We start from the raw sequence: 16,830 nt of genomic DNA, 5'->3' as shown, positions 1-16,830 counted from the left end.
AAGGGAGGTGAGGTGAGGTGAGGTGAGGGGAGGGGAGGGGAGGGGAGCGGAGGGGAGGGGAGGGGAGCGGAGGGGAGGGGAGGGGAGATGAGGTGCAGAGGAAGCCTCTTTGGACCCAATTAGCCTGGGATCTCAATGATTTTGCTATTACAGAACTGACATTAGGCCTCTCTGGCTCTATTTCTTCCCTTCAGTTGCATGTGATTAGTGAACTTAAAGGCTCTCACAATCCACCCGGTTTCCAGCTTGCATCTGCAGGGCGTTTTGTGTTAGTTTAGCTTCCAGGCTAAGACGTTAAGAGGGCAGTATATGCAAGAGCTACACAAAAGTGAGCTAAAACTACAGAGAATATCTTCCCATGTACCAATCTGGTTATCCTTCCCCACCCAAACAATTTTTCTTTTTCTTTTCAACTAAGAATATAAACTTTATCACATTGTACATACCCTTTCAATAACATGAACAAAATATTCTGTTGGGTGCAGATGTATTCAACAGTAGGAGTTCTTGTACCAATTTGTCTTCTGAGAATATTGTTGAAAATTTGAGCCACGTCTTTTTTGCCCTATTAGGAATACAATCATTAAAATATTTACCTGTCTAAATATGAAAATGTCCATCCACCCTTCAATATAAAGTCAAAGAGCCATTGTGTATTAGTTATGACTGGATATCTGACTTTGCAACATTTGTAGACATTAAACTTCTAATTTTATCTAATTTTATAATCACAATTTCTTAGATTTAATAGTGTACAATTTTAAAACAATTTTATCAACAAAACGAAATCTCATTATTAACCACCTCTAACTCTCAGAAGCATGCTGACTCAGTTACGGAAAACAGATGTTGGAAGCATACTTACAATCTACAGGGATAGGAACCTTACGCAAGTGGATACTTCTGTTGTGAACACTACAGTGTACACACTTTTACAGAGCGGAAAGGGAGGAGATTGTACTCTCAGTGTAATGACATTAGAGGATTTCTGGCAAGTAGATAAACTCCTCTATGAACTCACTTGGCTAGGAAAGACTTAAATATATATTAAATATAAAGCACTAAGGACTACAGTAGTAGTATTACAGTAGTTCAGAGATGAGAGCTTTACACACAGTACAGACAAATCACCAGTGAACCTCAACACTCAGAAAGCTGCCCAAGAAATTAATAATAGACAACAGGCCCCCAAGAGATGTTTCAGAATAGATACTATCACAAGGCTGACAAAGCCCGGAGAGCACTGGAGCCCACAGACAAATCATCCTGGGGCTTGTGCTGGCTCAGGTGCAGTAATGGTAATGTCTACAAATCAGTCTCATGGCACACACTTAAAAAACCAATGCCTCTAAAGTTTCAGATGAATATTAAATTCAGTGTTCAGTTGAGAAAACAAAATAGGTGGAGACAGAGAAGGATCAGATATATCCCAAATGCACCTTTCAAGTTAACAGAGAAACAAACCATTAGAATTTGACACACTATTAAAAACACACAAAATCAGCTGTATAAATGGAAATATCTTGTTCTATCTTCTTTATAACAAGCCAAAAATGTTTATTTTCCTTTAAGAATTATTGAAGTAGCCATCCCTTCTTCTAACTCTATCACACCTCTCTCCACCAAAACCCACAGATAATATCTAACTGCTCAGGCAGACGAACATGAATGAGACTTAGAGCATATTCATGAAGTTACTTATGACCATGTAAATAGAGAACTTGGGGTATATGCTTCTCAGGCAGGAATCAAGGCCATTATAACTCACTATACACCATCATGAACCCAACATGTCATGATCCAACTTCATCCACAGAGGCAGTAAAATTCAGGGGGTGGGGGTTGGGGGGGTGGTGGTGGTGTTAGAGAGCAGGCCCTAAGAGAGCGGAAAAAAAAGCTGTGCTATCTGCTGCTAATCCAAAAGTGAATGGCTTGGTTGCTGTTCTGCTCTAGCTGTGGGGCCAAGGAATGCAGGCCCAATATTATCAGAAATAAATTTTACAGAAGTCAGAAATTCAAAATTGTGAATAAAATCTGTTTCAATATTACACTAAATAAAAAATTTAAAAGCAGTGCCAAGCAAATACAAAACATATGATTTCTGCTATAACAGACATTTTTAAGGTTTTCTAGCATTCTATGACTTTGTGTTGTTTTTTTTTTTTCCCTTTTTTTTCCCCCTTTTCTTTTTTTCGGAGCTGGGGACTGAACCCAGGGCCTTGTGCTTGCTAGGCAAGTGCTCTACCACTGAGCTAAATCCCCAACCCCATTCTATGACTTTCTTTAGACTGCTGATTTCTTGGTTCAGTGAACAGCAGTTTATGAAATACAACCTAAAAGAAAGGTATGACGAACACTCAGGAAACTTCATATACAACGTGATGTGTACAACGTGTGTACAAAGGCCAGGAGCCCGAGTCAACAGGGATCTTAAAATATCCCAAAGAGTAGAATGCATGGGAAAGGATCACAAGAAGTGTTTTTTGAGAATTAAGAAGTGAACTTCTTACCTCAAAGTCAATGAGCTGTAAGTCAGCCACCAGGGTGCTGAGGAGGCCACTATTGTACAGCTCCTGAGCCAGCTGTGCTACGGCCTCTGTCTGGGGCTCCTTCTCATTTGTGCCGTACAGAATTTCTTTCATGGCAACCAAATTTTTGGAAACTTCTTCTGTAGCCTGATTTTGGGAGAAAGGTGCAGAAGAGAAAAATAATTCATTTTAAATACAAACGCATATCATAGTGTATGAGCTAAATATCCACGTTTTATATTATTTACCCCTTAGACCTACGTGCAGGCTCCAGCTCAGTCCTCGGGAGCTGGACTTTGTACAGGAGGGAGAGAAGGAGGGAGGGAGGGAGAGAGAGAAGGGGAGAGGAAAGGAGAGAGAGGGGGAGAGAGAGAGTTGCATGTGCTCCCTCAAAAAGGACAAAACATTCTGAATATACAATGGAAACTCAGCTAATGCAAAGCAGGAACAGGCATGACAGCAAGTTCCTCCTCAAGCTTGGGAAGCTCTTCAGAAGAGCCATGTGAGACTAACTACTAAATCTGGGAGAGGAGCAGCAAAAGGCAGCTATGAGGAGAGGAAACCAGAACTACAAAAAGCCAAAGAAAGGGCACTGGTAGAATAAAGAGGACGTGAAAAGTTACTACAGTGATACTCATCACATTCAAGAAAAACCAAGGTGTTAAATAGAGAAACCAAAGACACAACAGACTCGGCACTAGAAACTCTGATGTTTAAAGTTAAAGCTACAGTGGCTTTTAACAGCAGATATGACACTGCAAAAGAAAACGTTGCTGACTAGTAACAAATGTACAGAAATGAATCATGGGGGTGAAGTGGAGGGGACATCATGTTTATAAGCTTTAGGGTAACTTTAAGGACTATACATAACTAGTCCACAAAGAGAGTAAAAGGCGGGCAAAATATTTGAAAATGTGATGAACGAAAACAACTTTGAATTTGCCAGGTGCATATCTTCAATCCCAGTACCTGGGAGTTGGAGTCAGGCAGATGTCTGGGAGTTTGAGGCCAGCCTTATCTCTACATTGTTCCAGGATAGTGTGGAGTACATAGAGAGACCCTGTCTCGAAACACAAACAACCCAACCAACCAATCAACCAACCAACTTTTGAAAAACTAAACAAAAAATATAAATCTGATAGAAAAAAAAAAAACGCTGCCAAAATAAATACTGGTAAAAAGGCAAATAAATCTCAAGTGTAAGAAATAGAAATAAGATGGCTGGAAGATGGCTCAGTACTTAAGGTTTGAGTTCCAGCCCCACTGCATGTGTGCTCACAACAGTCTGGTAATTCCAGTTATAAGGGATTGATGACCTCCCAGGCACCAGTCGTGCATGTGGTGAATAGACTACATACAAGCAAAACACACATACATATTTAAAAGTTAAAACAAGAAAAGAGTAAGACCAGCATTGTACGGAGAGGTAGCTGTGGTGAAGAGCGTTTGCTGTACAATCACAAGGACTGGAACTCAGGTCCTAGCAGTAAGTTCAGGGCCAGCTTCTATTATTACATGGTGTGAAGCTGCCTCATAAAAACAAGCAAGCAAGCCGACAAAACCTTGCCCACCAAAATACAGACTTGCCATAGGACATTCTAAGCAAGTATACAGCCTAAGACAATATTCAAAACAATTGAAACATTCCACAGTAATTCCTTTACTACCATCAAAGCTTCTTACCAAATGATTGCACAACTTCACCTTGAATAGTTCCTGCTTCTAGTAATGCTATATTGGAGGATCTTAGAATCGGGCAAACATGACCTCCCTACACTGTTTGATAGCCCAAGCAGTAACTTCTCTTCCTGCTTGAGGTAGTACACCTGTCTTCCTTTAAAGCATGTCTTCAGAAAACTTCTTTTCAATTGTGTGAATTATTGTTACTATCCAAGAGAGGTAGGATAATGACCAACCCTGTTCCAGATACAGGTCCTGTACTGATGGTATACACAAACACAGCCTGAGGTCATCTTTAGTAGTTTAGGCAAGCATGAGGAAGCATGGAGAGCAGAGTGGATCTTTGGCTCTGGAGGGTGCTATGGCCAACTGGAGTGCATGATACCACAGCAAAGGCTTTAACTCTTCACTATTTAATTGTATTTCTCCATCAGCCTAACACCTAGGATGCACAGACATTTCTGTGTTCTAAAGGATATTTAGTAAGTCATATTATTCTTACATTTGAATCACATATCTAGATATGTCTCTGCGGCCTGCCTAAAAATTGCTAACCAAAAGCCTATTAGGAAGAACCACAGAAGGGCCTATCTTATCCTTTCAGTAACGAATATATATATATATATATATATATATATATATATATCTCCCAAAACCCCAGACAGGGTTTCTCTATGTAGACCTGGCTGTTCTGGAACTCACTCGGTAGACTAGGCTGGCCATGAACTCTCAGAGATCTGCCTGCCTCTGTTAAGGTTAAAGGCATGTGCCACTACCACCTGGCTTTGATCTAATAATTTTGTAGTATGGCTACTCAGCACTATTTACAAATCATATTTGTAAAGATTTTTAATATCTTGATAAAATAAAATGACATTATTTCATATTTTCTGACTATAAAAACAAAAAACAAGTAAATTTAGTAAAATCTTTTCACTGAACCATTTGACCAGGTATAGTGGTGTATACATGCCTTTAACCCTGGCAGAGGGAGACAGATCTCCAGAGTTCCAGGATAGCTTAGTCTACACAGGAAGTTTCAGGCCAGTTAGGGCTATATAGTTCAACTCTGACTTTAAAAACAAACAAAACGGGGTTGGGGATTTAGCTCAGTGGTAGAGTGCTTGCCTAGCAACCGCAAGGCCCTGGGTTCGGTCCCCAGCTCCGAAAAAAAGAAAAAAGAGAAAAAAAAAATCAAACCTATTCTGATTTTTAAGGCTTTCCATCAACCCTCAATGCTTACAAATTCTCCCTTCTCAGTCCTATGACGCCTTTAAGGAGGCCTGTGTGTGGAGGTGCAGCAGACTTTACCTCTTCTGGTCCAGTATCTACCTTATTATCTGCAGGGCTTAGGTTTCTCATATGCAACAAGGTACCCCAAATGTAATTTTTCTGGACCAAGAGGAATTCACAGCAGGATAGATTCTATTATCTGTTTATATGCATTGCTTTTTCGGTTCCTTTATTCCAAATGAGTCTCACTGATGAGAAGGAAAAAAAAAAATCTGCCACTTACTAGGGTTTCTAAGTGTGTTACCTGGTGGCTTTATGCCCGTGATCCTAAAGGGCAGATCTCTTTTAGCCTCCTTTGCTTTTCTGGTTAAATTCAAGTTTGAACACTTAGAAATTCTTAGTTTATCAATTTTGAAATGTTAATGATTTTAAGCGTTGCATTCAGGTCAAGCCTCATGCTCTCTTCTGACAGCAACAGGTGCTGAAAGGAGTTACAGCTAAAGGGTGCACCTTCACTATGAGGTGATGGTGTGTTCTAGAACTGACGTGGTCATCATCACATATATCCATGCAGACACGGAATTACACACTTAAACTGCATGGTATACACATTCAATAAAGCTGTCTTTAAAGTCCCCTCCTCTTCAGAAGATGCACTGCCTGTCACCGTAAGAGTGGGGAGGCAATGACAACAGTCACACACACCCTTCATTGCTTACTTGCTTTTGTTTTCTGATGACTTCCTGCCCTCCTGGGAACCCCATGTATCTTATATCTCTTCTCCTCATATAGCCAATTCCCAACTCAGCCCATTTCCAGTCTTAGCATAGGATCAAGGCTCCCCTTAACAGAACCAAATATGCTCTTTCTGGACACCACGAATCCTCCTACCTCTACTTCACCTATAATTCAGTCTCTCAAATGCGTACCCATGTTTGTCACAGTCCACATGTCCTTCCTTATTCACAGTGTATCCCAATCTCACTCGACTCATGCACCTCACACGTACTGCTTTCTAAAGGCAATTGCCTGTCTTCCTAATGCCTGGCACCCGTAGCGTTATAATTGCTGCTCACTGCACCCATCCCTATCCTAGTTTTTACCTTTCCCCAATTCTCTGGTTACCTCTTGGGTCTCCTTTTCAGTCTGTCCTCCTTAACTAAACTTTTTTTCTCTTTTTTTTGGAGCTGGGGACTGAACCCAGGGCCTTGCGCTCGCTAGGCAAGCGCTCTACCGCTGAGCTAAATCCCCAACCCCTTAACTAAACTTTTAACTATCAAGTACCCACAAGATCAGTCAGATCTGAAGCTTTCCTTCTTCCTGCCTTTTGTTACTCTGCAGCTTCTCTTTAAGTGACCTCATCCACACCCACTGCTTTAATTAACTCCTCAGAGCAGAAGCCTCACAGATGCCTATCTTCAGGTCTCCCAGGCTTTGTCTTTCAGCAGTCTACACAAAATGTCTGTACTGAGCTGTCTTACGGTATGGTACCTACCTCAACTCCAATATATCTAAAAGAGAGAGAGTTCATGCTGTTGCCCACTGCCTGGTATTCTTCCCTTGTCCTTAGATCAGGTAGCAATGCAGGTGTACATGTCAGAAACTTGGGGGTCACCATCAACTCTTCTTTCTTCTGAACCAGCGTTGGCTAAGTTGTCTCCACTCTCCCAGATCCAGATGCCTCCTCTGCCATTGTAACTCCTGATAAAATTACTACCTAGCCTATTGACTTCCTTACATTCCTGTCAGAATTCTACATTCTTTTCCAATCAAAACACAAATAATGAAGAGATTCTGTTTAAAATGCTCCAATGATTTCTTATTTCTCTTAGAATGGTGCATATTCTTTCTTAACATGACCCATAACCCCTACAAAGTTTGATCCTACTGTCTAACTTAGATCTGCACTATAATTTCTATGTACGCATGATGTAGGTAGGGCACACATCTTTCCTCAGAGTCCTTGAATATGTGGTTTCCTATGTTCACGCATCCTTTGCACCCACCTCCTTGCCAACACCCTTTCCTTCTTCGTGCTAACCTCAGTATTGGATTGCTTTTTCAAGTTTCCTAGGTAAATTCTGTCACACATTCACCTATGGTTTTTCCCTCATATTGTTTCTCATAGTTGAGTATTATCCTCCTTTTCCTTGTAATGTCCCAGTTGCTGGTCCCTTCTGCTACACTGAGAGCTTGTAGGTGCTCCACACATGTAATAGATACAGGGCCTCAAGGGCAGAGCAACCCTTTAAGACCCCACTGAGAAGGCAAAAGGAAGTGCTTAAAAGAGCCCAGAAGCAGACTAGCTTATGCAAAACAGTCGCAGGGGTTGAGGGGAGTATAGGGATATATAGGAACAACTTATCTGGTTTACCTCTAGAAAGAAGCCACTAAATTCAGACTCCCATTTAACTTCCCCAGCACTGCTGGTTTACCACATAGGCAAAGAAAGCAAGATAACAACTGAGCTAATTATTTTAGTTATTGATAAAGGAAAGAGGGTGGCTACTAGAATTAGGAATCAAATGTTCTGTTACCTGGAAAAAACAGACTTGACTTTAATGATGAGCAAAGGAAAAAAAAACCATCTGAGATTAGGGGTGGGTGTACATGTGAAGAGAAAGGAACTATAATTCAGTGGAAGGGAATCAACAACTACTGCAGTGTCTGCGTGCCAATATACAGTGTAAGTAAAAAAGTGAACTGGCTAATGCTCCCCAACCTAACACCGTGGAAACCAGTTCCTGCATCTGGCACTCAACTAATAGTTTGCTCCAGGCTGGCTGTGTTAGAAATCTTGAGTCACAGCATACCCACACTGTATACTACTCTAGATGAGAAACTAGGAGGTTCAAAGGTTAAATGTGCCCTTTGCTCAATTTACAGTCTAATTTCCTTTAACTACATAGTCCAAGACAGTGGTTCTCAATTGGTGGTTTGTGATTCCATTGGGGGTAGAAAAACCCTTTCAAAGGGATCATATATCAGATATCTTGCATATAAGATATTTACAATTCTTAACAGTAGCAAAATTACAGTTATGAAGAAGTAATGAAAATAATTTTATGGTTGGAGGGCCACCACTACATGAGGAACTGCATAAAAGGGTCACAGCACTAGGGAGGTTGAGAACCAGTGCTCTCAAAGAACATTCCACACTAAACTGCTTCGTTTGCTTCCTTACTTTTCATTCAATTTCAGACTTGTTTGAATGTTCTGCCAATTTATGGCTTACTTATCTATTTATTGTTTGATTATTCATTTGTGTTCTTGGGAACAAAGCCAGAGTCTTAACTACTTCAACTACTTGTATGATTTCTGATACCTATTAACCTGAACAATTTTCAACTGAAACAAAAAGCAAGCAAGCCAGTGAGAAAAGGTCTCACACACATTTACACACTCGTGTAAGTTTTAATTTTTAAAAGACTTGTTATTAATGATGGTTTTTAAATGCTTTAACTTCCCTTCTAGCCCACCTCCCAGCTGAGGTAGTTGGAAAGAAAGGTTATTAGGATACAAGGGTACTGGACCTGTTTAGAAATGGTCTTTGGAGCAAATCTCATCTGCTTTCTTGGGAAATCAGCAGTTTAGTTCACAGGTCAGCAGCAGCAACTCAATCCACTCACAAACACTTCACAGATATACCAGCAGTCCAGCTCAGTAGTGTTGCGATAGCAGCATCAGTGGCACAACCTAGCAAGGACAGCCAGGCCTCAAGAGAACAGGAGTGTCAGGGACTCCAGGAGAAGTTCTCTGTTCTGCCTCTCTCAACGAAGTGAAGATTAGGGAAGCTGAGAGATCGAGTGAGAAGTGTTGTGAAGTTAATTCTATAAGCTCCTCTCTGTCCACTGAGTCCTATTCATACTCACTTCAAACTTCAGGTGGATCTTGCTTTAGCATTTGAGTTTGTCTTAGTAAAACTTTATATGACATCAGCTGACATCACTCTGCCAATCATCCAGAGTCCACATAAGTGGCAATGAAGCCACCAGCACACCAACAGAAGTTTTCTGGGTATGTTTTTTTCTCTATGGAGTTCAACTACAAAATGTAAAGCGGATCAATATATGTGCGTCATCAGCAAAGAATCCTTTATCTTGAGTCCTTTTACATGCTTGCTTTAGTAAAACATCCTTTCACTTGTGTCTGCTTCAGGGAAATGTTTCTTCACGAGTCTGCCTTAGCAGAACATTCTCTCACCTGTGTCCACTTCAGCAAACATTCTTTCACATGTCTGCTTTAGTAAAACATCATTTTGCTTGTGTCCACTTCAGGAAAGCATTACTTGTTTGCTCCAGCAAAACAACCCACCTGACTTTCCAAAACACCATTAAGTTTGTACTTTGCACACACACATGCACACACTTGGAACAAAGGTGGGGGTGGGTTTCACAAGGCAAAGTAATTCATTAGGCATTTACTGACTTCAAATGCCACAGAGAGAACAGAACAATAGGTCATGTTGGATCTGATTGGTCTCCTTCAGTGTTCTTATAGTGGTCACACCCAAGCCCCATCTCTGGAGGGCCTGCATTAGTCAATGTACACTCTGCATCTCTGATCACACTGACCACATTCTTCTTACCTGCACCTCCTATTTATATCTTACACCTACTGATTAGCCATTCGTACCTACAGCACCTACCTCTTCTTTTTTTTTTTTTTTAATTCTTTTTTTCGGAGCTGGGGACCGAACCCAGGGCCTTGTGCTTGCTAGGCAAGCCCTCTACCACTGAGCTAAATCCCCAACCCCCCTACAGCACCTCTTAATACTCCCCCTTTCAAGCTGCTGAAATCCTCACTCACCTAATCCACTGGCCCCTCATTATCTGTGTGCTAAGACTGTGCACTTCAGAACTGCCTCAAGAGTTCTCAATGCCTTTGGATTCCTTATACTCCTGGATGATTTTCCACACAACTTTTCTGCACCAGCTCCCAGAATTACAATCACTGTAAATGGTGACAGAACCCATGCATACTTGGTTTACTAATGATTTGTGGTGCTTGTCTAACTTCAGTGTAGCTCAGAAACAGTCCTGTCAGCTGGACTGATTTCCAAGTAGCAACTCATAGAGTACATATTTCAAAATGGCTGCACTTCTCCGGACTTTTGTTTAGTATCCTACCCTGAATACAGTTTTATTCCTCTAAGATGAGACCTTCCTGTAAAAACATTTTTTTTCCTTTTTAAAATATTTTTATGTATATGAGTACACTACATTTGTCTTCAGATACCCTAGAAAAGGGCATCAGATCCCATTACAGATAGTTGTGAGTCATCATGTGGTTGCTGGGAATTGAACTCAGGACCTCTGAAGAGTGCAGCTTGAGCTCTTAACCACTGAGCCATCTCTCCAGCCCCCAATAAAAATTTTCTTAACACTTTTTTTTTAAATCGGGTATTTTTTTATTTACATTTCAAATGTTATCTCCTTTCCCTATTTCCTGTCCATAAAACCCCTGTCCCATCCTCCTTCCCTCCCCCCTTCTTGGATGAAGGTGTTCCCCCATCCAACCCCCCATCCCCTCCCACCTCCCCATCCTACTTTAACTCTTGTTCCATACTCATACACTCTTGCTACATTTGACTACATGTGCTGTGCCCTACAGTACTTTTTGGTTTTGAGACATGGCATCACTCTCTAGCACTGGCTGACCTGGAACTCACCATACAATTTGAATCAACTTAAAACTGACAGCAATCTCCTGCCTCACCCTCCTGGGATTATAGGCATATGCCACCATATTTGGCATGAAATATAAGCTCTGCCTTCTAGCGCTAGGGACTGAACATGTTAGTTAAATACTCTCTCACTGAGCTCTCACCCCAGCTCCCAAGATACTAAGTACAAACAAAGCAGTTTTACAGTGTAATACCACTTTGGCCAAGTTCTTGTTATGAGCATTATCTGTAATGAGACTATTAAGTATCTCCTAATGTTATGTCCTTCACAGGGCATATCAGTTCTGGGGCGCCCTTGCCAAACTGTCCAACCTACATTAGATCATGAAGAAACACCAGCAAGACCCAAATCAGGGATCATTCTATAAAACATTCAAGTATTTAGGTCACAAGGTAAAAGGAAGGTTGAGAAGCTGTTCCAGATTGAAGCAGCTAGGGAGACTCTGAGATGGACGGCTGGTCCTGAGGTATATAGTAAAGGCTGTATCCATTAACAAAGCACTCTGTCCATTTTTCCCACTGTGGTGTTGTTAAATGTAACATTGGTGGAAGTGGGGTAGAGCCTGATAAGTTTACCAGCCCTTGTTTTGCCGTTTCTTCCCAGGTAGGGGGCCCCTTACTTGATATGGCTGTATCTCTGTGTGCTGCAGAAAGGGCCTTTAAACCAGCAGTCTCAAAGATACCCTTTGTCTTAGAGGTCATCTGTTCCTTCAATGAATGGACTTCAGATTTCAAACCAAACAGTCTTCAATTCTGTTGTCTTGTCATCTACTTTCACTCTCACCTCAAATACCTTCATCTCTGCTCCAAGTGAAGCCCCTTCCCTCCCAGGCAGGCTCTAGCTGCAGCAGCTATGTCATCCAACAGCTGCCAGCCTTGCAGGCCTGAGCCTTCTCGTGTGCCTCTCCCTTTTCTTAACATCCTCAGGAGTTTTGGAAAGGCTGACTCCCACTCCTCACTACCTACCCCCCAGTGTCTGACAGCAATGTACACACAGAATGACCTCATCGTTTTGTGAGTTGGCAGAACACTCTTCAAGTGCTCATCAGCTGGACATGGTGTTCTGAGACACACACGCTATTCCTGCATGGCCAGGAGCCTCATATTGGCTTTCACAGGCAGACTGCTGTACCAATAGCAGCCAACTGTTTATAAATACTTAGTCAAGACTATCCCTTGTGACGAGCTACTCATTTGACTGGAAATGAAATCACATGTCCTTCATGTCTTACTCTACGGGTAAGAGGGAAAGATTGTGGTTAAGGTCTTAGTTGTTTCCTTAGGACTTTTGAGATGTGACCTATGAAGTAGCTGGGTATACCAGGGCTTAGAAGTGTCCATGGTAAACAGAGTCTGGGCATGTTAGTTTTCTGGAATTCAGGTGCTGGGGTAGAAGAGCAGAGCTCAAGTCTCTCAGGTCCCTTGGAGAGAAGGCAAGTGACTCCTGAAGTAGGAAAGTTCCTGAGCATCCACATGCAACCAAATGAGAACTTTATTTAGCTTTTGGGAATTATTTTTAAAATAGTAGGTCAATGTAAACAACCCCAGCATCTCAAAATTCATGCCTAATGTATCACTGGCAACAGTATTAGAATAAAATTTCTTTCCTATCCTGAGTAGGAATATAGGGATTTTCTCCAGCCTTTATGGTTGTGTCCAGTATAACCTCCCCTAGTAGAACCCAAGCTATGAGATTTTTCCCCTTAAATATAAGTTGGGAGTCCAAGACAAAAGGTACAGGAATTCAAGGCCAGCCTGGGTAATATACCTGAGGGTGCATGGGTCCATGAAAGGGAAAAGTAAGTACTCAGGAAACTAAAACCCTGGTGCCAACTGGTCTATTGCAGGACCTCCCCAAACCAGAAGGCCTCTCTGCCTTAAACCTGACATCCTCATAATGTTTGTCTGTGCTGCTGTGACTCAGGCTGTCCTGTAGTCAACGAGCACAGAGCTAGGACCCCACCAGTATCAAGCAGACAGAGGGAGACAGGATAAGGCCACTGTCCACCAGGTAAAAGCAGGGAAAGGCTTCACTTCGCTCTTATGAATTAGTAATTTCAAAACAAATATTTAAAGTGAAACAGAGGAGGGAGTGGGGGCGACTGCCTTTAGTCCCAGTCCTCGGGAGGCAGGACTCTTCTATGTTCAAGACCAGCCTTGTCTAAGGAGCAAGTTCCAGCACAGCTATCTAGACCCACAGAATAAGACTGTCTAAAAATGGAAGAGGAATCAAAGCTCCTATACAGTGAAAGAAATGAAGACAAGACAAGGTTGTAGGATGGAATCAATAAGATGGCTCATCAAGTAGAGAAGCTTGTGCACAGGCCTGAAACCCTGAGCAGGAGCCCTGGTCTCACAGTGCAGCAGCAGAATGACTTCTGAGGCTTGTTCTCCAATCTCAGGCACACCATGGCATGTGCCTACTCTCACGTAAAGACAAACTTTAAAAAAAAAAAAAAAAAGCATAGATACTGTTGTGGTAAATATTTGATGAAAAGATTCTATTATTATATTAACTCCTGTGCTGAATGCTTTTTAAAAGCCCACTCTTCCCAAGCTCTTCATTATAGAAAATGTCTGACTATGCTAAACTAAAAGAACATGGACTAAGAAAACTCTGTTACTAATTCCTGGTGTCAAACATTTCTCTAAACTAGTTTAGTTACAAGTCACTGTTAAAATGGCCATGCTATGAAAAGAATATTCCCTTCCCTTTCACATATGCTAGCAAACCTTCCTATTCTACTCCCAGAATGCCAGCAGTGAGGAGAATGAGTACAGGCTGAGGGTGGTAGCCACATCGTCAGTATATGGCATGTAGTGGGTAGACTATGACAACACTTGTTACTATGGTTAGTGGTAGGGTTTCACCCTACTTTTGTCTGCCACTTGCCTAAAAATAAGGATAGTAAGCCTTTTTTTTTCTTCTTTTCTTTTTCTTTTTAGTATAAAAAGGGGGCTTTGTAAAATAAATAAATAGAAAATAAAGATTAAAAGGCTGTGGCAAAGTTAAAAAGGGATTGACCTATGTGTATAATACACAATCTCAACAAAGTGGCGATGCACCATGGAACACAAGTCCAAACACGAGCATGCTGCACGTGAAGGGATAAACTCAAGTGGGGAAATGTCCAAGGACAGTGTGACCAAAGCAGAAATGCACACTTTTGTTATGCTTTGGCATAGCTAATTGTGAATTCCATTTCCATAGATGAGTTGCTTAGGAAACAGTTTTCCTCACTTGAGAATGGTAACAGAGGCCTCTCTACGAAGCACCTTGCAGAAGGATGGCAGTATAGGAATGTGCCAAAAGTAGTTAGAACTCCTGCTATAGCACTTAACTGAGTGGTCACCTAGCCCATGCCAATACTCCAGAAACAAGAAGCTTCTGAGGAAGCCAGGTTCCACTTTATGTCAGCTAATATGAAGACAAAATTAGATTTCCTACTGAACTTCCACCCACAGGCCTGAATTCTACCTCCTGATACATGTGAAGCAAGTTTAACCCTTATGGTAGATGGTCCCTTAGAAACATTTTGCTAGGAACTATACTGAGACTCTGTATTCTCCAAAGATACTATGCTCAAATCTAGTTCCTTCTGGTTCACTGAACTGTTACTTACAGTAGTTCTGAACAGCCATGTCAGCTTACTTACTCCTTGTAACACAGTTATCATTCCACAACCTCAAGCAAGGACTTGCCCACATGGACTATAATTTAAATAATACACTTGTTACTGCAACCTGTCCAACAGTCTCTTTGGGTGCTTTATCACGTTATTTATTCTTGGGGCACACATATACTCTCACATACATACATACACATACACATACACATACACATACACACACACACACACACACACACACACACACACACACACACACACACATTTTTTTTTAAGCCACATCTGCCTCAGCTGATGCATGAAACATCTCTTCGTACTCTCTCCTGAGTTACAGTTGATCTACAACATACCAAGTATGGTTTGTGTGTTTGTGTACAGTTTTCTATGCTGATGTGTGTATATACCCATCAAGACAGTGAACAGAGACATCAATACCAAAAATCTCCTTATGTCCCCTTCTGCATTCCTCTTGTTTTCTTCTCCCTCTATTTCTTTTTTTTTTTTTTTTTTTTTTGGTTCTTTTTTTCAGAGCTGGGGACCGAACCCAGGGTCTCCCTCTATTTCTATTCCAAGCAACCATCAACCTGCAATCTGCAACTATAGATTGATTACATTTTCTAGAGTTTTGTATAACGCATAAATCATGTACACTGGCTACTTTTAGCAACATAATTATTTGGAATTTGACTGTTAAATATAGTTCATTCTTTCATTGTTAATAGTTTCCTATTAACAATGTGGCCCAAATGGTTTATTCATGCATTTGGTTATCTCCTGACTTGGGCTTTTTCACATAAAACGTCTACAAACACTTAGACAAGACTCTGTATGGATATATATTTCATGGTTTCTTGGGTATATACTTAGAGGAGTGTCATGGTTAGATCAAAGTTGATTCAGTTCTTTAGGAGTTTGCCTGTCTTCTAAAGTGGCTATGCTATCTCATACTTTTAACTCAATAATGTGGCAGAGTAAATATGGTTCATATTAAACACTCTAAAGCTCTGTGTTAACTGATTTTTCTTTGGTGACTAATTTTATTCACTCATAGGTTTTTATTCTCCTTGTCAATTAAACTGGTAGTTACAGATTTAGTACCCCTCAGATAAATTAACCACAATGTAAGTTCAGAGTTGAGGGCTATGTTTTTTAGCAGATCTCAGGAATCCTGTGATTAAACTCTCTGAATTCACTGTTATTATTAGGCATATCACTCTACACGATTATCTTATCATGAAAATGTTTTCTGACTATCCTTAACTACAGGGGAGAAATGGTCACTGTGATGTTTTGGATGAGAATGGCCCCCACAGGGTGATGTCTGAATACTTGGTCTGTACTTAGTGGAACTGTTTGGGAAGAACTGGAATGTGTGACCTTGTTGGAGGATGTGTGTCACTGGGTAGTCTTTAAGGTTTAAAGCACTCATGCCATTTTGAGTCTTTTCTGCTCCTACTTAAAGATCAAAATGTGAGCTCTTAGCTGCTGCTGTATCATCTGTCCATCTGTCTATTGCCAAGCTTTCACTCTGTCATTAAAGACTTGACCCCTCTAGAACCATAAGCCTGGACACTTTCTTTATAAGCTGACACGATTGTGATGTTTTGTTACAGCAACAGTGCAGCCATCAAGAAAGACATATAACTAGCTCAGCAGTGAGTCACAGAGCTCTGGGTGGCATGACTGAAAAGAGAAATATGGCTCTTGGTCATCTTCAGTCAAAGCTGTCAGTTGGTTATAGCTCCTTATAGTTACATATTCAATGTGGACATTTTATCACATTCAGCAGTCACTGGTGCTGGATGACAGCAAGATGGCAGCAGCAGTTCGCACTAACTCTGCTCTCAATACAAGTTATTACTGAGCTGTGTCTCTGAAAGCCTTATCATCCACTGAAGAAGAAACACAATTACATATATTACAGGAAAAAAAAAAAGAGAGAGCAAGGGAAGAGGCAGAACACAGAACAGCAAGGCTTCATCTGGGTGAAACTGGTGAAAAGAAACTGGGTGAAAAGAAGGCATTTGAGCCAAGACTTGAAAAAAGATTCCTGTGTGAACCACACAGGAGTGAG

The 16,830-nt window shown here is 41.1% G+C and overlaps 1 protein-coding gene across 9 annotated transcripts in view; it reads right to left on the bottom strand.

Annotated features, from left to right (window-relative positions):
• The window catches only part of Cab39 (calcium binding protein 39), a 61,444-nt gene that overhangs the window by 14,909 nt on the left and 29,705 nt on the right, over positions 1-16,830 (bottom strand). For 8 of the 9 annotated variants that reach the window (NM_001401625.1, XM_063267024.1, XM_006245374.5 and 5 more), the window contains 2 exons: positions 2,511-2,675; positions 447-565 (listed from right to left, as the gene is read on the bottom strand). In NM_001401625.1, the coding sequence (NP_001388554.1) occupies positions 447-565; positions 2,511-2,675 (284 nt within the window). The remainder of the gene's footprint in view (positions 1-446; positions 566-2,510; positions 2,676-16,830) is intronic. The other variant, NM_001106924.1, reaches the window with a different exon arrangement.

The sequence above is a fragment of the Rattus norvegicus genome, chromosome 9 (assembly GCF_036323735.1).
Source record: "Rattus norvegicus strain BN/NHsdMcwi chromosome 9, GRCr8, whole genome shotgun sequence".
NCBI lineage: Eukaryota > Metazoa > Chordata > Mammalia > Rodentia > Muridae > Rattus > Rattus norvegicus.
The sequence above is the reverse complement of the archived record's forward strand: the minus strand, read 5'-3'. Positions and strand labels throughout refer to the sequence as shown.